Raw genomic sequence first — 22367 nt, 5'->3', positions numbered from 1 at the left:
TGAAATCAGCAGCAAAAGAATCTTGTGACAGTATCAAAGCCACTAAACAGGTGCTTGTATTAGCAGTTTTTCCGGCAAGAAGGCAGGTTTTTAGCCGCAAGAAATAGTAAGTCATCTTCTCAGAAATTTCACCAAACAGTTGGTGAACTCCTCGGTCACAGGCAGCAAGATCTGATTTTCCAAAGCCTTCAAAAGTCCGAAAACCTAAAGCCAAAACAATGGCTCTGATACAATGAAAACCAGAGCTGGACAGTGGCTACAGATGCTTCAATATAATAAACTTGAGGGCACTAGCCTCACCAAGAACTCACACAAGAAAAACCTCAAACTAGAAGTGCACAAATTTATATTGCTGAATCTTAAAGGACAACAGAAAAACAGGCCTCAAAGCCCATGAAAAGCATGTGAATAGTCACCCTTTATGTAGAGGGGGGCTACACAAGAAGCCTTAGAACTAGACGTTGGACTAGTTCCAACGGCTAGAAATCTAGCCGTTGGGGCTAGTCAACTCACAGTCAAAGTCAAAAAGGTCAAAACAAAAAAGAAAACAGAAAATAACAAAGAAAATACGTAAACAAAAGGAAAAATTACATAAAGATCCTAAGTACAAGAATTATATATTTATATAAATATATAAATATATATATATATGTATATATATATATATATATATATATATATGTAAGTAAGACATATATTAGCTGACTAATATATGAAATATATATATATATATATATAAATATAAAATATAATATAATATATAAATCTGGACACATACATTCCAACATGTACATCTCCTCTTTTTTTTTTTCTTTTCAATTTCCCTTTTACAATGGAGGGCTGTTGCTTCATTACAAAATGACCAAAGAACTAGCTGTTTTAGCTAGCTCCAATGGCGAGTTTTCTGTCCATTGGAAGCTCACCCAGTGGTTAGCCCTCTCCTCAATCTTTGTGTACATAAGACATCCATTTTTGTTCTAAAGTTTCCCCTTTTCAAGCATTTGATTACTAAAATCATTGTATCTAGAATGTGCATGCTGTGAACACAGATTGTTTGAGCTTGTGAAGCTCTGTCCCTTCTTATTTGTGAGGTTGTCTTACAGTAAATAATTCTTGTGGAGATATACATCCATACAATTTGTTTATGGCATGCTGCCTAGACATGCATGGGGGTAGATTATGCTTTATGATCCAAGCTGCACTCACTCGGATGGGGCATGAGTAACCATAAGTGAGTGTTCAACTTTAAGTAGTTGTGATTATGATGTCAGAGGATTAATTAAAGGTGATTTTTTTGACACATCAAACTGATTAGGCTGTAAATAAGCTGGTAAAAATGTCTGCCTGTCTGTTTGCATTTCAATGCCACACAATTTTTTAAAATAAAAACGGCTACTGCTAAGAATTTGACATGTTGAACATGAAAATTTCCATCTTTATGAAATTATACAAAAACATGGTCTGTTGTGCTGGATGACAAATTTGTCACTAAGAAATTATAGAAATCCAAACGCTATGTCACATAGGCATTGGCTATGGTGCATTTTCAAAAAAACTTGGGTACCCGGTACAGGAGTTTGGCCGTATCTACATTCATATATAACTTCAACATACTGTTAGTGTTCTTTTTGTTTTTTTTTGTATCTTGATTTTTACTTGCTTAGTTATTTATGACCTACGAGAATATGATGAAAATTTTATTTAGAAGTTATATTGAAGTTACTTAGAAATCAAGATACATGAATTTCTCACTAAATCCCCTCATTAGTCCAGTCTTTATGCACTGTGGCTTAAAGTTTGGTAGTTGGGTGATCTCTCATCTCTCTCTTTCTCTCTCCTTTGTTATGCCTCTTTTTGGTTATCTTCATTATTACAACGTTACATATAGAGTTAACCTTCATTATTACAGCTCTAAATAGACATGAACCTTCACTATTATAGTATTAAATAGTATGTATGGCCATGGCATATGCATGGTAACAGTAAAAAAAAACCCTAAATTTCGGAGGAAAAAACAAAAAAGACTCGGTCAGCTTTGACTAACTCTTAAAATGGATGGAAACGATCCAGGGTATGTTGATTGTACCTGATACAATTTTGACTTTATGCAGACCATATCTAGCAGCGTACCAGGTCAGTATGGGTACTGTTCCATTTGAGCAGTATCCGTATGACATAGCTGGGTCGTTGTTATGGCTTGGTGCTTATGAGAATTAGGTACATGGTTTATTCAAGATTGCTTATGAAGTTATATGTTTGGAGAGATCATGGTTCAAGATTTTATTGCACCAACAAGCACATGTTTTTCTCTTGTTTTCCTTTCATTTCTTGTTAGTTCACGATCTCTATTTGTCTGCCATGGATTTGCTAATCATGCTTACAAGGTCACATACGTTGATGGTTCTGATCCTGCTGTTGTTTCTTGATGAAGATTTAGCTGTTGTTGCTTATGATATATTTTCAGGTGAAGAAAATTGCACTGGAAAAGCATGGTGCTCATATAGCTCGAGTCTCAGTGTTTGAGGTATGTGATTGTTGACTCTCACTAACCTGTATGATGGCCTGACTCTGGACAGGTTATTAACTGTGTACAGCCTGCAAAACACCATCTTGATTGTTGTTTCTTGTCCCACACCTCATTATCCATGCATTCCTTCTCCAAGTAGTGGAGCTAATTTATTGCATTATTATGGTGATTGTGCAGACAAACAGACTTTCCAGAAATAATCTTATTGGTTATTGTGAGTTTGACCTTCTAGATGTTTTCAATCGTGTAAGTTTCTTTCTTTCTCCCAATTTTTTTTACGGCTCTTTTTGATATTTTTTTCCTTCAACTGTTTGACTATTTTGTTATTTATATTTTATACTGCTTTGGAGTTTGAACCATTGGTCACTTCTCGGTTCATGTTGTTGCTTCATTTTTCTGTGAAGGAACATATCTTACATGATTTAAATTGTTACTTCACTGCTATGTCACCTGAGTTGGGGGCGCGGGTGCGGATGCGGATGCTGCAATTTTTCAAAAACATTTGCGTGCGGGTGCAGCACGGGTGTATATATATGTGTGTGTGTATATATATATAAATAATTTGTTACATAGTTATTTAACTGTTTAGTAGCCTTATTTATTTATATTTATATATAACTTTTTTGTATTAAAGATAATTTAGTTATATGCACATTTGAAATGGTCAGTTTTGACCCAGTTGCGAACGTGCTGTGCCGGATAAGCACCAGCATCGACATGGGTGCAACACAGCTGCGGCAGCCATTTAGCACCCATGTGACATAGCTTCACTCAGCCATTTAGAAGCACCCATATGATATAGCTTCACTATATTATTAATTTTAGTTTCTACAAAGTTGTGCCATTAGATGATTTGCCAAATTCTCAGCATGATAATATCATCAATGATTCCATGTCTTCTACTCAAAATATTGCTGTGTGCCGTTTCAATTGCATATTCTCTGTTGTGGTGCTTTTCCTGAAAATGCATGCAGATAACATTGTTTTCTCTTATCTTCTCTGCCTCGAACTTCTAAATTATACTGAGCTGCTACTAGTTGTTGAAGTCATTTGCAATTTTATTATTTGAAGTTCTTTCTGAACAGCATTCCCTAGTTTTGTGGTTTTAGTTGGTATTTATTTTATTTTAGTATTTTTAAATTCTTTCGTCGCGCTATCTGTGATTCTTTCCTTTGCTTTGCTTTTAGGATATTACTATAAATATTTTAGTATCACTTTTATTACTGTTTTTTCTTATGTTGCTCTTCTTGACCATGCTACTAATCATGTCTTGCCTGCATAGAATTCTTATCATGAGTTTGAAGTAGTTGATTTGGTTGATCCATCCTGTCCCACAAAAGTTGTCGGTACTGTCTCCCTTTCATATGATATCGAGGTACATTTATGTTCTTGCTTTATCAAGTTAGTTTCTTTATAGACTTATATTTGTTTTGCAGAATATTTAGTGTCTCATTGTCTTTTTTCATCATTATTCAATTTTATGGTAGAATCCATCTGTGACGGAGAAGAGCTTTGTAAAGCGCCTGTTGGCTGTAGGGGTACGTATCAATTCTTGATCTTTTAAGTCGAAGAAGTTGCTTCAACTTTCTTCTCCCCTTCATTTCTGCATTTTTTTTGTTCTCACACACATGTACATATATTTAGAGAAATTAGATCCTGAGAATTACGATCCTAGTAACCTTGACAACCCTTTGTACCCTTCATTGAATATTTATTGTTGGATATGCAATGAAAAGAGAAGTAGACTTAGTTGTTAGGGTTCTTAGAAGTCAATACCAAGTTCTCCTATATATAAGGTTAATGAAAGGTGTGGACTAAATAAAAATTGAGGAGCCATTTGACCAACTTAATTGTTGATTGATAAGGTGCCATGTATAAAATTATTTTTCACAAAAGTTGACATTTATTACTTTAAAAAATTAAAAATGTAACTTTATACATGACACCTTATGAAATAGAAATCTAGTTTTTACATATTTCATGAATTTCCACGAATTTTTGTCTCCAACCATTCAATAAGTCTATGTATACGACACTTTTTGTTGTTTCTCTCTCTCTCTCTCTCTCTCTCTCTCTCTCTATGTGTGTGTGTGTGTGCGCACAAGAAAAAATATAAGCATTTAGTATGCATTGACATCATCCTTTTGACCAATATGGCTTGATGGTTAGCAAATAAATGTATAAAGAACCTTTTGGAAGAAAGGCATATGGTAGTTTTTTTTTGTTTTTTTGAGTTGATAACTTCTGTTTTAGTTGTAAGTCCCTGTAATTTCTGATCAACATGCTCATACTGTCGCAATCACTGCATATAAAAACTTATATTTGGCATTGTGCATATATACATATATATATATATATATATGTGTGTGTGTGTGTGTGTTACGTAGAGGCAGACACACTAAGAGAGAAAAGACACAAATCTGGACACGTACAAGTTACAACATGCATTTAATTTGAATGAGAATCAAATTAAACTGAAGCATGAACTATTTTTTAACTTAATTAAATAAAACATACAATGACAAGTGGAACAATTAGGCCGTCTGATTCAGGCTGACTAAGTTGACCAGGCTTCTTAACATCCTAGTTCTGTAGTACTGATGTTGGCTATAAAAATTCCAGCTAACAGGGCCACAGCAAAAGAAATAGAAAAGCAGTGTAGCTCTTCCTTTCTTGGTAGAGCTGTTACAGAAATACTTGTTTTTTCACTAAACTATAGCACCCTATATTGTGTGGAAATACTTGAAAGTAATCCAATAGCAAAAGCTTTGGAAAACCTTGATATGGTTGTATTTTTTGTCTTGCACAACTGGGTTGTCTTGGTTTATAGCCTTGTTGGGTTCAAACTTAAATCGCTAAGGGTGAGTGATCTATCATACGAGGTATACAGGTTAGTTTTCAATTGAGTTGTTATAGTTGGTATTACAGCCAACTTGAACGTGGGGTCCAACACATGAGGACTTGTTTCCTATGTAGATTGATAACATGTGGCTGTATAAGACATGTATAGTCACCTGTCTGTTAAAATTTAGAAGAAGAAGGAAGAACAATTTTTTAACGTGGTTCAGCCTTACGCTTACATCCACAACTCTGCAACTTCTCTATTTTGAGAGATGCAAGTTCCACTATTTAATCATGTGGGATTACATTTGAATTGATATGGTTGCCTACATAATGGCTGATTTTCAGCTTTTGATTTGGCAAGCATATCTCTTCTTTCTTTATCTTGTTCATCACTATTTTTGTCAAGTTTATCACGAGAGATTTGATCGTGATTTCCTTTCATCTTAACACGCCCCGACAAGCTAATCTCTATGGGAAGGAGATTGAGCTTGTCCCGAAGAAATGTGAATTGAGGTCCTGGCAGAGACTTGGTTAAAATGTCTGCAAGCTGTTCATTAGAAGGAATGAAGTTGATTTGAATTTCTTTCCTTGCGACGTTCTCCCGAACGAAATGAAAATCAACTTCTATATGCTTTGTATGAGCCACACTTTTCAGCAAGCTCAACACAATGCCACATGGATGAGTGCCATGAATGAGGAGATGTCTCCTCTACATCGAAATCAAACTTGGGACTTAGTTCCACCACCAATCGACAAAAATATTATTGGCTGCAAATGGATCTATAAACTCAAACGCAATGCCGATGGATCAATTGTTCGTCACAAGGCTAGATTGGTCGCCAAGGGCTATAGTCAACAAGAAGGGGTAGACTACTTTGAGACATATAGTCCTGTGGTCAAACCTACTACCATTCGACTAGTTCTCTCTATTGCTGTAAGTCGTGGGTGGACCATTCGACAACTAAACGTCAACAACGCCTTTCATCATGGAACATTGCAAGAGGATGTATATATGATGCAACCTTCAGGATTTGAAGATAAACATATACCACATTATGTATGCAAATTACAGAAAGCGTTATATGGTCTTAAGCAGGCTCCACGAGCATGGTATGACAGATTGAGGATATATTTGAAAAAATTAGGATTTCATAACTCCAAGGCAGATTCCTCCTTATTTATTGCTAATGGCAATAATCAAACTACGCTTGTACTAATTTATGTTGATGATGTTATTATCACAGGAAGCTCCAATAATTATGTTCACAAATCTTATATCTGCCTTTGCATCAGAGTTTTCTATTAAAGATCTTGGATGCATTCACTACTTCCTCGGTATTGAAATTGGTACAACAGAAAAGGGCTTAGTTCTATCTCAGTGCCAATATATTAAAGATTTACTTCACCGATCCAATATGGAAGAAGCAAAACCAATGGTTACCCCTGCCATGGTTAACTCCACACCATCAAAGTCCAACAGACATCCTTTCAAAGAACCCTCTACTTATAGGAGTATAGTTGGGGGGCTGTTATATGCCACATTTACAAGGCCTGACATCTCTTTTGTAGTAAATAAAGCTTGCCAATTTATGCATGATCCGACTGAGGAGCGTTGGAGCTATGTCAAACGAATCTTGAGATATCTTAAAGGCACTTTAAATCTTGGCCTTCATATTACTAAGAGTGACTTTAAGTTATCTGGGTATGCTGATGTTGATTGGGCAGGGTGACCAGATGACCGTCGATCCACTGGTGGGTATCTTACCTTTCTTAGATCTAATCTTATCTCATGGAGTTCATCCAAACAACGAACAGTGGCTAAATCTAGTAGGGAGGCTGAATATAAAGCCCTGGCGGAAGTCGTTGCTAAAATTAGTTGGCCACAACAAATCCTTCAAGAGTTGCACATGCCTAATTGATTCACCCCAGAAATATGGTGTGACAACTTGGGTGCAACCTACCTTGCAGCAAATCTTCGTCTACTTGACTTGCTCCAGGAGAATGAGATGCTAGAAAAGAGAAAGGAACTTTTGGACGTCTTGTGCCATCTTGTGTTCTGGTCACGATGTGGTGAGTGCGTTGAGGCACTTGATTCTCAACTTCTGCACCATTGGATGTCACTTGATTCTCAATTTCTGCACCATTGGATGTCTCATGCAAATCTTGTTGAGGGATCACTTGGTCATCTTCTTGTCTAGGTAGTGTGCCGTCAAGAGGATTTGGCAGCTCAATGATTTCATTATGTGACACGTTTGTTGGAGATGATTTTTCCTCTAGCAGTCATTTAGCTATCTTGGGGCACAAAAATTCTTCTTTGGAAATAGAAAATGATCTTCATCAAATACTACATGACGAGAGATGATAGTCTTTCTAGATATTGGATCATAACAGAGATAGCCTTTGTAGCAAATGCCATATCCAATAAAAACACACGCCTTGGATTTTGGAGCTAGCTTGTTCAACCGATAAGTCTCTAAGGCAGGATAGCATGTACATCCAAACACATGGAGATGTTTAAATCCGGTTTGTGTTTCAATAACATTTCATACGGAGACTTCTTCCCAAGTTGAAAAGAAGGAAGTCGATTGATAACATGTACGACAGTCTTGAAAGTGTCATACCATAAAAAATCCTTTAGTGAAGCATGAGACATCATGGTAAGGCCAGTTTCAAGCACATGTCGATTTACGCTCGACAACACCGTTCTGTTGATGGGTATGTGGGCAAGATATTCTCCTTTTAATTCCATGATCATTGAGAAATTGAGAGAACTCATGGCTCATGAACTCTCCCCCATCATCACCCTGAAAAATTTTTAATTTCCATCCAATCTGATTTTCAACTATGTTTTTGAAGTTTTTGAAACATTGGAAAGTATCCGACTTCTTGGTGAGAGGAAAGATCCATGGGAATTTGGAATAATCATCAACAAGCAACAAATAATACCAATATCCCTCTCTAGAGACCTGAGGAGCTGGTCCCCATAGACCAGCATCCACAATTTCAAGAGGAAAATTAGCAACTTTATTGGAACTAGCAAATGGTAAGCAATGCATTTTTCCAACCACACAACTAGAACAAAAATCAGCATGCTGAAAATGTTTAAACAAAGAAGATGTCTGATTCAAAAGATTCAATATTCTAGAGCTAGGATGTCCAAGACGATAGTGCTAAACCGTGGCATCTTTATTCCTTGCTAAAGTAGACAATGCTTGATATCTTGAGGATTGTTTTCGTGTATGCTGCACACCAGTCCGTTTCCCACTTTGAGAGTCCAACGATGAGGTCCAGACATAAAGCCCATGCCTATTCAGTCATTGATGAAGTGTGTGTCTGGTCTGCATATCCTTAACCAAGAATTGATGAGGATAAAATTCAAAAAAGCAGTGATTGTCTCTAGTGAATTTTGCTACAGATAGCAGATTTTAAGCAATTCCAGGAACATAGAAAACTTGAGGCAAATTGAATTTTGTCTCCGTAGTAGAGATAGAGGCATTACCAATGTTGGAGATACGAGCATTAGATCCATTTGCGACCATCACACCATTCGTACCCATATAATCTGATTTATTTGAGAGAAGGTCTTGTGCAGTCATATGATGAGAAGCGCCTGTATCCGGGTACCACGCCGTGTTCGTAGGTTGCTGTCCCAGGGCAATAGCAGCAAATGCCTTGGGAATATCATAACATTGGCGCGCTGTGTGATTTTTCCTGCCACAGAATTGACATACTACAGGCTGATTCGTCGAGTTAGAGTCCTAAACCCACGATTACCTTGATTTTGATAAGAACTTTTTGGCTGATTTCCATTAAATTGCTGTCTGCCCTTACCTCGGCCTCTATAAAAACGACTACGCCCACGTCCTTGCTGGCTAAAGAAGGCCACAGAGTTTTCAACTTGTTGAGAAGAATGGTGATTCATGTTTTAAAGCCTTTTCTCATAATTTAACAATAGATCATATATCTCAGCAAATGTGGGCTGATTCTTCATAGTAGTGATCAAAGTTATGAAACTCTCATATTCAGTGGATAACCCATTAAGAGTATGGTGTACAATAGTGTCATTAGAAATAAATTCATTTGCAGCACATAGAGCATCAGCAAGAAATCTGACTTTATTCAAGTATTCTACCATGGTGAGATCTCCCTTCCGCACGTCTTGAAGATCTTGTTTTAGCTGTAAAATCTGCATACTGGATTGTGATGCATAAGATTTTTCCAATTGAATCCATGCATCTTTACACGTTGGGGATCTAATGATTTGACCCAAAACAGAGTTATCTACACTAGCCTTGATCCAGCTCAAGGCTAACTGATCTGCTCGCTTCCAAATAATAAACTCAGGGTTAACTACTTTGTTTGTTCCTTCATCGATAAATTGATTTGGAGCAGAACAAGAACCATCCACAAATTTAATCAGATCTTGGCTGAACATGACAGATTCTATTTGCGATCTCCATAACAAATAGTTGGAACTATCTAGCTTGACTGAAACAAGACTAGAAAAGGCATTCCATTGAAACATGGATTGAGATGAAAGAGAGATGGAACCTGTATTTGCTGCCGCCATGGAGACACAGATATCAGAATACCATGATGGGAATCGGTAGTCTGCAAAAGAAGGATTTGGGAAGCAGGCGAGATCCCTCTCGCTGGTCTGGATTCTGTCTTCTCAGGCTTGGCAAACACTCTAAAATCCGCCAAAAATCAACCAGAGCTCGGAATGGGCTGAAATTTGGTCCACAACACCCTTGGATATATATTCAGAAACACTCCAAAGATCAGCTCCAACCGAGCTTCCTACAGGGATTCGTTGAGCTTTGAAGGTGCTGGATTGTCGCAGGTTTCAGGTTCTGTTCAGGCTCAGGAAAGCTGTCTGCGCGTTTCAGGACCAGGCGATCTTCAAAAATTCACAACGGCTCACTCCGATCTCCAAAAATTGTGGAAATTGGTCTGTAGATAGCTGAGACACTCTAGATTGGACGCACAAAAGACCAGGCCCAAAGCTGATCTCCAGAGCCCATTCGTTGAAGGTTTTGGTCTTCAGCAGTTCACAGTTTACTCAGAACACGAAGGTATCTCCTGAGCAGCATGAAGGCTAACGAACATTGGCACCGGCGACGATGTGCAAAAGAACAGGGACGTCAAGTTCTTTGTGGCTGAACAAAGTAGCGACCAGAACTTTCTAGAGAAAAGATGTCTCTGCAACGATGGTATAGAGGAACCCAAGCTCTGATACCATGTTAAAATTTAGAAGAAGAAGGAAGAACAATTTTTTAACGTGGTTCAGCCTTACGCTTACATCCACGACTCTGCAACTTCTCTATTTCGAGAAATGCAGGTTCCACTATTTAATCATGTGGGATTACATTTGAATTGATATGGTTGCCTACATAATGGCTGATTTTCAGCTTTTGATTTGGCAAGCATATCTCTTCTTTCTTTATCTTGTTCATCACTATTTTTGTCAAGTTTATCACGAGAGATTTGATCGTGATTTCCTTTCATCTTGACACTGTCAGACTCTAAGTCAACAGTATTGAACTCGGTGCTATAATGGCTTGATTCTGAACTAATCCAAATGTTCAGTATGGTGGATTCCGACACCCGCCATAACTGGCTTGGTTTGTGCCTTAATAACAGCTAGAACTAGGAAGCGTGATGAGCATATAAAGCCCCTGAAAAATCCAAAATGTTTGACACATGATTATTTTTCAAGTCCTTCCATATGCGTAAGGTGTTACCGGAGCATATATTGAACTAAAAAATAGCAATTAAACAGCTAACATTGGGATGGCTACAACTCTGACTGCTGCATTACCTGCCATATTCTTAAAATGGCTTCTATCTTGTTTTAAACATTGCCAAGTTGTGTCATTTGCTTCTTAATTAGGACCATGAGAAAAAGCTCTCTGTCTTTTCAAGCTACTGCCAATATTTTGAACAAGATACGTGGACCAAAGAGAAATAAAGACGTTAAGCAATAAACACCAAGCAGATTATTGGTTCAATGATTATGGCCGTACTCCCACCTTCCACTCCCTCCCTCGCCTATTTGAAGGTCCACATATGTGTGCCTCACACACGCCAGCAACTTTCTCGGCATATACATCGTTTCTGTAAGAAAATCAGAAAAACTCATATGTGGCGTTCAATGATAAATACATTAACTTTGAGAAATTTTGGACGCTAGATGTCTATATGAATTATTATGTATGTCTGAAAGTGTGCTTGTTCATGTTTGTGCGGTAGTATGCATGTACGACTGCCTGGAAACTCTGTTCTTGTCCTTTTTCTGTTCATTGCATATGCATGTATATGCATGTCTAAGTTCATGTGTATGTTCATTTTCGCTGTGCAACCTATGGAATGAGGCTTTTGGTTGTAATGATCGTACCTTATATTTCTGGTGGACTTCTGCTAGGTATTTTTGTAAGCAAATGTGGGAAGTGATTACCTTGGGCATTATGATGTTTGGTCAGTTTTTAGCTTGAATAAGTTGTTCTATCTTTGTTGTTCTATATGTAGGACGTTAATGAAGATGGCCAACTATCTTTTGACGAGTTCTCTGACTTGGTGAAGGCATTTGGAAATGAAGTGGCCAACAAAAAGGTGAGCATGCTGCTACGCCTTCTAGCATATTGGTTTCAGATAGGGATTATTCCTTCCCTTCAGTTCCGAAAATGAAGCCCGGTTCTTGGTGGAACCATGTCAACTTCAAGGCTCTATCATGGTTTGAGTTACCAGCAGGCAGGCTTAAGATCCAAATGGTTCTAAGTTCTAACTTAGCTTCATGATCTCTTGACAACCAATTACACCAAACTATGACAAATAGACTAGAATTATAAAGACAAACCAGAAAATGGGCTAGAAATATAAAGACAAAGCCTTTTCCCTTTTCTCTGGCACTCTTGGAGTTCTTTTCTTAACCCTTTTAAAGTTTCTTTAAAGTACTGTGCCGAATATGAGATCTTCGAATTTGGATCCCCGGCAAGGTAGAAATTGTTGCCAGGAAATGCCTCAAAACAATTCGACTTGCATTCATAAGAAAAAGTTTGGCCCTCAATCGATCGCTTTAGTAACTCATGTCCATGTTTGAGCCAGATAAAGGAGCTTTTCAGTAAAGTGGATCGTAATGGTGATGGTGTCGTCAGCATCGATGAACTGACAGATCTTCTGGCTAGTGAACAGGAAATGTAACGCTCTCCTTGCACCTTAGTTAATTTGATCCAGTAAATTTGATGTTACATGAAGGGTGAATTGTGAGTCAAGTGGAGTTACATTTGACAATTGTTCATAGAAACAAAATGCCGGGCAAGAGTATATAATTGTATTTTAGAGTCATGATACAGTTCTTTCTTTGGGCGTTTCAGTTACAAAAGTTCGTCCGTCATCTGGTTTTCTATATTTACAGTTTCTTATTTGTCCTATTTTCTTTACCATGCTTTTTGAAACAGACCATCATTACCTTGACACTCCTACAGGTCAGTAGTGCTTGACACAGTGATTTGACGTTGCCATGACATGAAGAAAAGAAAGTGTCATAGGCTGGATCCTTATGGTGCATCCATTTGGATGTTACATGGATATTATAGAAATAAGAAGCGTAGGTCCATTTACAAATAGAAGGATGGTAAATTTTTCTGTTCAAGTTTTACCTTCCAAAAAAAATTGTTTGTTTTTTGCAATCCTCCTCCTTAGGTCTTGCTAATATTACAAAAGTGTTTAATATGAAAGGACCCATTCCGTTAAGAGGCATCTAGGTGAACTGAAGCGTTGAGCCTATTATCAAATGAGGCACAAGCTTCGAGGCATTAAATTAGTAAAAAGTATAATAATAATGGGACCAACTGTATCTATCACGGTGTGTGTGTGTGTGTATATATAAGATGGAATTTACTGGTTTTTGCCCAGTGAGGTCCTTATTTGCAATTGTTAGTATCATTACTTAGTGGCTATATTTTTATAGTCATTTTTTAGATTGAATTCTCGTTTAATATGATTGTTCCATGAGGTCTCCTTTTCCTTTATTGTTAGATGACTCTATGACATTTGTTTTGATGTAAATTTTGCTTGGAACGTGAACAATCATAGAATGAAACCTGAATTTACTGTATGACAAATTTCTTCTATCGCCAATTGAATTCAGGCATAATGCAACATAAAGAATCTTGATGTTATTAACAACTATTGCAGGGATTCACTTATAAATTGCTGCCCTGTTTGTGGTGAGAGTCTGGGAGCTCGTGACAGGCTAAGTGATATTGTTCACTTGACATTGTGTTTCAATGAGGGAACCGGAGATGAGGTTATGACTGGCGGTTTTCTTACTGATAAACAGGCTTCGTATGGGTATGATGCACCAAGTCTTTTAATGTACTGTAATTCTTATTATATTGCCGCATAAGCTTCTTATTCATAAGTATGTCAACTCTGGAGATATTTTTAATTGTATGTTGGCAATGTCCAGGTGGATGTTTAAATTAAGTGAATGGGCTCACTTTTCATCGTACGATGTTGGCCTGAAATCTGGATCTAGTGCTTCACACATTTTGGTACGCCACTTTCTCATACTGTTTGGTTATACGGACACTCTTAACGTTCAACTGAAGCCTTCCATATATACTTCGAGTAAACTTGTGAGCTAAAATTCTGTAGTGGATTGGCTATATTGTATCCGTTTTGCATCTTTTTTTCTTCTCTTTTCTCTCTATTCTGTAATATATCGCGTAATTGGTTTAAACATCTCATGTTCTCTTTGATCATGGAGTTTCCTACTAAATGAGACAGAAAGTAAATGGAATGGGAGCTAGGAAGGATATGGCCAAACATATGGTCGAATGAAAAGAATGAAACTAAGGAGGGAGGATGTGCAGAACATCCGAAATCTCATGACATAGGATAAGTTTCATCATAAATGCTTGAAGATTAGATTTTCATTGTTGCGGAAGTCCTCAACCCTGGGAGAATTTAGAAGCATCACACTGGGTTTTAAGTGCATTATGGATTACAATTTCACTAGCGTATCATCCTGAGTATCAAGCTATAATTTAAATTTCCTTGGTAGTAAATACCCATCATTCAAGCATAAAATCTCTGCCTCAGATGGGGTTATGAATCTTGTGATTCAATGGTCTAGAAGGCGTCCATAATTTCGCCATTGTTCCATTTTCTCTTTCTGATGACTGATGATAGTCTGTTTTTCTATCACTATATATGGCTCACTTTACAAACACATTGGGATTGAAAAGAATATCTGTTGCCAACAACACAGGTTACAGTAACGTCACAAGGATTTACATGGTTTAATTCTATCTGTGCCAGTTCCCTCACGGGCATGAAACGGGAGGTTATGTTGTGGTTGCCGGCTTGAGAGGGTAGCTTGGCTGATGGAACATGTCCACTACAATCAAGAAGCGTCTTCATTAAACGTTGGTTCCTTGATTGGAAGAGCCAAAACTTGGTCAAAATGCTATGCCTTGGGCACAAACCTGCTTTTGCCCAAAAAGAGCTATGTTCTATGTCGGCCAGGTGATGCAAAACCTGGCATTCTAAAGAAGTTTTCATAAAAACCTTGTTCTTAACTAGGCCACGCAAAACTTGGGCTGTGCATAGGATGGGAAATGGTGTGAAGGAGGAGTTCTCAGTTGATTAAGGTGGGTCAGTTTCAGCCAAAAGATTATTTTTCCCTTCATGAGACCATGTGTTATCAGGTTTGACGTTCATTTTGAGTTTATTTAGATTTAACGTTAAATGACCACGTTCTGTTACTTTTATTTTTAGTCTTCACTTATTCTTTATGTGTAAATAAAAAGATACTCTTTACTTGAGTCAATTAAAATATATAATATTGAAATTCTGAAAGAAGTAAAAGGTAATTCATAGGGCTTAATATAAATTTCAAAAATCAACCGACGGTGACAAACCGGAAAGGTCAAAACCTCATGAATTATCTAGTTTGATATGTACAAAAAATAGTTCGGGAAGGAAATCTCTCACAAGGTTATTTTGAATCAAGGACATTCTTCTAGCGCCTAGATAATGCAGGAGCTCTGTATGACTGTCGAGAAAACTTTTTCCTTTACGGGCGTGGCAGGTTAATTTTCTTTTATGATTGAACTGGTAATACATGGTGTTGGGTGGTTCCACGATGGCATGCAATCAAGGATATTTGCTTTATAATAGCAGCACTAGTAAAAAAACATATGATCAGTTTAAGCTCAAGAATTGTCAGTCCTTTTCTTCCAAAACCAGTTGTGTTAGCTTTCCCGTTCGGATAAACCATCATAAGTATTTATTGCAAGACCTTATGCTGGACCCTTTTTCAATAGCTTTATCTTGCAAATTTGCGATACAGGTTTTTGACCGGAGGACAAAAAGACTCGTTGAGGAACTCATTGACGGCAAAATTATACTGTCTATGCGTGCTATTTATCAATCAAAAGTAGGGCTCACTCTTGTTAATCTAGGTAAAAGTTAAATTCTTTACATATTTATGCGATGCGTGTAGATGCACTCACACAATGACGGAGGAGTGAACACCAAGATTTTTTTTTTTTTTTCACATTTTCTTGTCTGTAGACTCCTTGACTTAGTAAAATTTATTTGGACACATAAGCTGAGCACACGCAGATATCTATCTCAGGACTTCACAACCTGCTAACTGTAATCTTCATCTACATTGGACTTTATTCCTCTTGCTTGTCGTTTTACATGTGGAAGTGCTTATAACAATAACTGGATGTGTATCCACAAAAGGCCTATTGATGTTCACCTCCGAGTCTGCTCAAGGCTTAGATGGGGGTTATCTCGCATTGGCTTTCTCAGTATCATCTGGACTAGATTCTTTTATCAGTATAGCGTACTGATGCCCCTAGCAAGCCAAGCCTCGTTGATGAGGAATCTGTTCCCAAGCCCTGAAAGTGAATTTTGACAGATCAATCGCTTAAAAGGAGTGTGTCATCCACATGAAGTTTATTATTACCCTCTCCATTTAGAAAAAAAAGTCATTTAGATACTAATTGATTTTTTCTGCTTTTCTGAATACTGAAATGTAACTTGTTTGGAGTGACTTTCTCTGATAATCTGATATGCCCTACAATTTTCTTCAAAAAAGTTATTTCTCAGAGCATGACAATTCTTCTGGGTGCAGGAGTAAAAGATCTCTTGCAAAATATGTCTGAGAAGCAAGGAAGAAAGATGGATTCTCCTGAATCTGCCAAAGACATACCTAAATTTGTTGAGTTCTTCAAGGCATGAACAAACTATACAATTGCTTCGTTGGAATTTTTTGTTGGAAGCAGTCTTGTACCTAATAGTATATGATAGATTGATCTTCTTATTTTGTTGCTACTGAAAATTGAATTGCTGACCTTTTGTTATTTCAGGATCAAATCAACTTGGATGAAATTAAATACAGTATTGATCACTTTAAGGTATGTTGCTTTTTAATTTCTTGGTGCGAGAGAGTACCGTCAACTGCAGTAGATTGAGCAGTTTGAATTACATATAAATCTGAAACAAATTATCTGGAATTCCTAAAATACAACACAAACGCAAGGAAATGAAAGTAAAATACAACATATTTCTGTGTGAAGTGCATTTTGAAAATAAAACACGGTTACAAGCGAACACATGAAAAGGAAAGAAATATTGAAATGTGCACAAAAAGAAGTTACACCAAATTCGTTCTCAATCTCAATCTTGCTAAATTGAGTCACAACCTGTTAACAGAAAGAAGACACCAAACTGAATTAGCAAATAGCAACTGTCTTAGGGTGCCAAAAACAGTTTTGAGATTTGTGCATTTAAGATATGTTGAGCACGTTTCTGTAAAACGCGAAATCAGTGGATCAAAATTTTGAATATTCAAGCCTCAAAATGATTGTATTTTGCCATAAATTTTTTTTTCAAGTGTTGGTTCCTAGATCGAGCATGACCGACACCTCTCGGATGTCGAGTCGTGGATAAAATGGGAAATGCGTGACCCGTATGCAGCACGTGTAGTTAGTGAAGTAGAAGATCACACTTCCCTATGTGGGAAAATATTTGCCAAGGTATCATATCTAATCTAACTTTTAAATTCACAGTTGACTCTAATCTGCATCCATATTTAAATTCATATCTGGATCTGAATTCACATTACGATAGGTTGACAACTAACTTTCACAATGTGTTAGCTAGTATATTGATGCTTATTATCCGACTAGATATTTATGAAAAAACAAACTCAATTCTATATCTGCCTGGATGTCGTTTATTAAAACTGAATCAACCTGACTAAATTTTAGCTGGACATTGTTTTTCTCTTTTTTTTTTTTTTTTTGGTACCCAACCTGGTTCGATATCTAATCCAGGGCCAATCCATGGACATCCCTAGTAATCAGTTTTGCAGAAGATGCAAACATGCGCTTGCCCTTCATATACTGGAAGGCAAATAGCTGAAGTTAGGCATCTTCCTGCGCCGGTTCTTGCTTCATGTTAAATAGTCAATGCATAATGGCGCATGGAAGTCTAGCAGTGCTTCACTGTACTTACGTAAACTTCTGTTTAACTATGTATGTGCAGACTTTCAATGAGTTCTTCATTCGTGAGTTGAAGCCTGGTGCTCGTCAAATCGCAGAGAAAGATAATGATAGAATAGCTGTTTGTGCTGCTGATTCTCGTCTGATGGCATTCAAGTCAATTGATGACAGCCTAAGATTATGGATCAAGGTGAAACCTCTTAACTGGGGCTTTGGAGTTCAGTAAAAGAAAAAAAAAGTAAATCTACGTGGTTCTTGGGTTAACTTATTGCAGGTGTAGTCTAGCCTTTGGAGGGTATCCTTTTCTGGTTATTAATAAACAATATATATATATATTGTAGAAACACGAACAAGAAGAGGAAGAGAAACAACGATCACGATGTAACGTGGAAAAACCCTCAACAAGAGGAAAAAAACCACGAATGAGGAGGAGCCGGTGCCCACTAGCCGCCAGACTCTCTCTCTCCTTTGTCTTTCATTCACACAATAAGGATTAGGGTTACACAACTTAAATAATGCCCAACAAGGGCTACAAGTTGGATCGGATACGGATCCGGACCCGGTCCCGAGACCCATCTAACATACTTCAACACTCCCCCTCAAGTTGGGCATACATATCAAACATGCCCAACTTGGATACATTTCTCTCAAATGAGGTCGAAGATAAAGCCTTCGTCAGAACATCAGCCGTTTGGTCTTCAGATCTCATGTAAGGAAGTATAAGTTCTTTAGCATCAATTCTCTCTCGAATGAAATGTCGGTCAATCTCAACATGCTTTGTTCTGTCATGAAGCACAGGGTTGTTGGCCAAGTTAATTGCAGACTTGTTATCGCAATACATCTTCATTGGTTCTTCAACTTTTATACCAATATCAGTCAACAATACTTTCAGCCACAAAAGCTCAGAAACTCCCATAGCAACAGCTCTGTATTCTGCTTCAGCACTGGAACGCGAACAAACATCTTGCCTTTTACTTCTCCACACTATGAGATTCCCTCCCAAATAAATACAATAGCTAGAGGTGGACCTCCTAGTGTCAATACAGCCTGCCCAGTCTGCATCTGAATAACCTTCAATCCCAAGAGTGTCTTGCTTGACATATAAGAGACCTTTGCCAGGATTCCTCTTCAAGTAGCACAAGATCCTGTCAACAGCCTTCAAGTGGGCATCCGTGGGAACATGCATGAACTGGCTCATCACATTCACAGCAAAGGTAATATCAGGTCTAGTGAGAGTAAGGTAAATTAACTTCCCTACAAGACATTGATATCTTCTTTTTGCCTCTTCACAGAGTGGCTCCCCGTCTCTCAGACTTAGCTTATGGCCAGCATCTAGAGGAGTAGAAGCTGGTCTACACCCTAGTTTCCCAGTCTCCTTTAACAAATCTAGAGTGTACTTTCGTTGATTTAGCACAAGGCTAGTCCCAGACCTAGCAATTTCTATGCCAAGGAAGTATTTCAACTTACCAAGGTCCTTAAGATCAAACTCGATCGCCAACAGTTTCTTTAACTTCATTATTTCATCTTCATCATCACCTGTGACAATCATATCATCAACATATACCAACAGAATAGTAACCTTTTGCTTATTTCTCTTCACAAAAAGTGTATGATCTCCATTCCCTTGATGGTATCCACATTGTCTCATGACAAGTCTGAGTCGTTCAAACCATGCTCGAGGACATTGCTTGAGCCCATATAAAGCCTTCCTTAGCTTGCAACATTTTCCAGGTTCCTCATATCCTGGAGGCATACACATATATACTTCCTCTTCAAGGTCTCCATTGAGAAATGCGTTCTTGACATCAAGTTGGTACATCTTCCACTCCTTCATCACAGCTAAAGAGATAATGACTCTGACCGTCTTCATCTTCGCAACAGGAGCAAAGGTCTCCAAATAATCAATCCCATATTTCTGACTAAACCCCTTGGCCACAAGACGAGCTTTGTATCTTTCAACACTCCCATCTGGTTTGTACTTGATGGTGTAGACCCACTTAGATCCAACCAAGTGAGCCGCCTCAGGAATCTTTACAACTTCCCATGTCATGTTTCTTCGCAAGGCTTCCATCTCTTCTTGCATAGCATAGGTCCACTTAGGATCACTCTGAGCCTCAGCAACATTCCTGGGAATCATAGTCAAAGAAAGAGAAGATACAAAGCATTTGTAGTCCTTGCTCAGTCTAGAATATGAAACAAAGTTACCAATAGGATGTTGAGTACATGACCTGACACCCTTTCGCAGGGCGATGGGAAGCTCTTCACTAGCAGCAACAGTCTGAATCTCTTCTTCAACAGGTTGCTTCTGCGCACGACTTGGGTCATCCAGGGAAGGACTAATTGGATTGGGAGTAGAATTCTCACCACCTGTCACCTCATCTGTACAAACTCTTCGCCTAGAGTAAACTTGCCCAAATAAACGATTGCACTTCTCTTCTGCCTCAGTGGAACACTCTCCATTTTTCTCCTGTTCATGCACCTCACTAGATGGACCATTTTTCTCTTGTTCATGCACCTCACTAGATGGACCAACGGAGTCACGCCTGTAGTCCAAAAAATCTGTAAACTGAATTTCCTGACTCGGAGAATACTCTTCCCGTGACATAGAGTACTCCCCCTGAAGAGGATTCTCACCAAAATAGGAAACATGTTCAAGGAAAGTGACATCTTTGGTAACATAGGCCCGACCAGTGGAAGGGTCTCGACACTTGTACCCTTTTTGAGTGGGAGAATACCCTAAAAAAATGCCCTTAATAGATCTTGGATCAAGCTTTTTAATGTGAGGACTATGGTTGTGAATAAAGCAAACACAACCAAAAACTCTGAGTGGAAGAGAGAAAGGTTCACGAGTCCCCGGTAACAGAGAGTGAGGCGTCTTCCCATTCAACACGCGACTAGGCAACCGGTTTATAAGATACGCACTGGTCAACACAGCATCCCCCAATACTTTTTTGGAACATGACGTTGAAAAAGAAGAGCCCGAGTCATATTCAATAACTGACGATTTTTTCGTTCAGCAACTCCATTTTGAGGAGGGGTATAACTACAGGAAGTCTCATGAACAATTCCCTTTTTTCGAAAGAAGCTATCAACAGACTGGCACATATACTCTCGAGCATTGTCAGATCGAAATGTCTTAACAGATGCTCCATATTGAGTTTCCACATAGGCAATGAAAGTCTCTATGACAGTAGGAACTTCACTACGGTCTTTTAGCAAGTAGACAATAGTGTTACGAGAATAATCATCTATAAAGGTGATAAAATATTGAAAACCATGACAAGAAGGAATCCCTGCAGGCCCCCACACATCAGAATGAATCATGGCAAATACCTCATTAGACCGATGGCTAGACAATGGGTACGAAGCCCTAACATGTTTGGCCAGGTGACAGACATCACAAGACACCATAGTCATATCTAACCTGGAACATATATCAGGAAACAACTGTCTAAGAAGGCCAAAAGGCAAGTGTCCAAGGCGCTCATGCCACCGTAGAAGCAACTGAAGGGAGTCCTCTCTATTCTTCGTGGCTTGGCTGACTGCCGTCATGAGAGCCTGAGCAGCACGCATAGGTAAACGATAGAGCCCGTCAGAAGCTAGGCCAATCCCAATCCTCTTCCCTGTCACCAAGTCCTGCATAACACAGCGATCAGCGGAAAATATAAGTTCGCAATTTAACTCCTTCGTGATCTTGCTAACCGACAAGAGATTCAAGGGAATATGAGGAACATGTAGAGCATTGTGGACTAAGAACTTGTTCAAAAGTGGGAGACTCCCTTTTCCAGCCACAGAGATAGATGAACCATCGGCAAGGGAAACACGATCCTTTCCTGATGAAAGCTTATACCCATGAAAGACCTTAGGATCGCCGGTCATGTGGTGAGTAGCGCCACTATCAATGATCCACTCTCCCATACGGCAATCCGCCATAACGTCTATAGATGAAGAAGCTGCCATAATCACAGATAGTCCAACAGGAGGCAACAAGAGAGGCACCGATGACAACAGAGAGCACCAACGGGCAGTAATATCCGGATTCCCAATCAGCCCCAAGAGTGAACAGAATGTCGATTGGGGGAAACGATCGTCGGAGCGCCGGCAGACGTTGAGGCAATCCTCAAGTTACGCTCCTCTCCTCCTTTACGTCCTCTACCAAGTCACGGACCAGCCACCTCTTCTTGCACGGTGGGCGCCAAACAAAAAACAAGAAGATGGAATCAAAGATCAACAAAGCAATATATTGCAGGTAAGAGGCGGATGCACTTCACCGGATTTGCAAAAGACCCCTAGGAAGTGACATGAATAGGGGGAGGCAAGCTTAGGAAGCGCCTAAGCACGCATATCTTCTATCTTCTTCGGGAAGCAAGACTACGGCGCAAAAGGCAGTGGCGCAAGGGACAACGGTGACGGCGACGGTCAACAACACAAGAGCGACGGCGCAAGAGCGACGCTGCAAGAGTGGCTGCGAT

The 22367-nt window shown here is 38.7% G+C and overlaps 1 protein-coding gene across 1 annotated transcript in view; it reads left to right on the top strand.

Moving 5' to 3' along the window:
• The window catches only part of LOC116266885 (phosphatidylserine decarboxylase proenzyme 2-like), a 39835-nt gene that overhangs the window by 7392 nt on the left and 10076 nt on the right, over positions 1–22367 (top strand). The window contains exons 4-15 of the mRNA XM_031648337.2: positions 2465–2524; positions 2705–2773; positions 3810–3902; positions 4015–4065; positions 11900–11983; positions 12476–12567; positions 13568–13723; positions 13842–13926; positions 15729–15840; positions 16524–16624; positions 16759–16806; positions 17939–18085. Coding sequence (XP_031504197.1) covers positions 2465–2524; positions 2705–2773; positions 3810–3902; positions 4015–4065; positions 11900–11983; positions 12476–12567; positions 13568–13723; positions 13842–13926; positions 15729–15840; positions 16524–16624; positions 16759–16806; positions 17939–18085 — 1098 coding nt within the window. The remainder of the gene's footprint in view (positions 1–2464; positions 2525–2704; positions 2774–3809; positions 3903–4014; positions 4066–11899; positions 11984–12475; positions 12568–13567; positions 13724–13841; positions 13927–15728; positions 15841–16523; positions 16625–16758; positions 16807–17938; positions 18086–22367) is intronic.

The sequence above is a fragment of the Nymphaea colorata genome, chromosome 13, assembly GCF_008831285.2.
Source record: "Nymphaea colorata isolate Beijing-Zhang1983 chromosome 13, ASM883128v2, whole genome shotgun sequence".
In the NCBI taxonomy this organism is placed as follows: Eukaryota; Viridiplantae; Streptophyta; class Magnoliopsida; order Nymphaeales; family Nymphaeaceae; genus Nymphaea; species Nymphaea colorata.
Note: the sequence above shows the minus strand (reverse complement) of the source record. Positions and strands in the feature narration are given on the sequence as shown.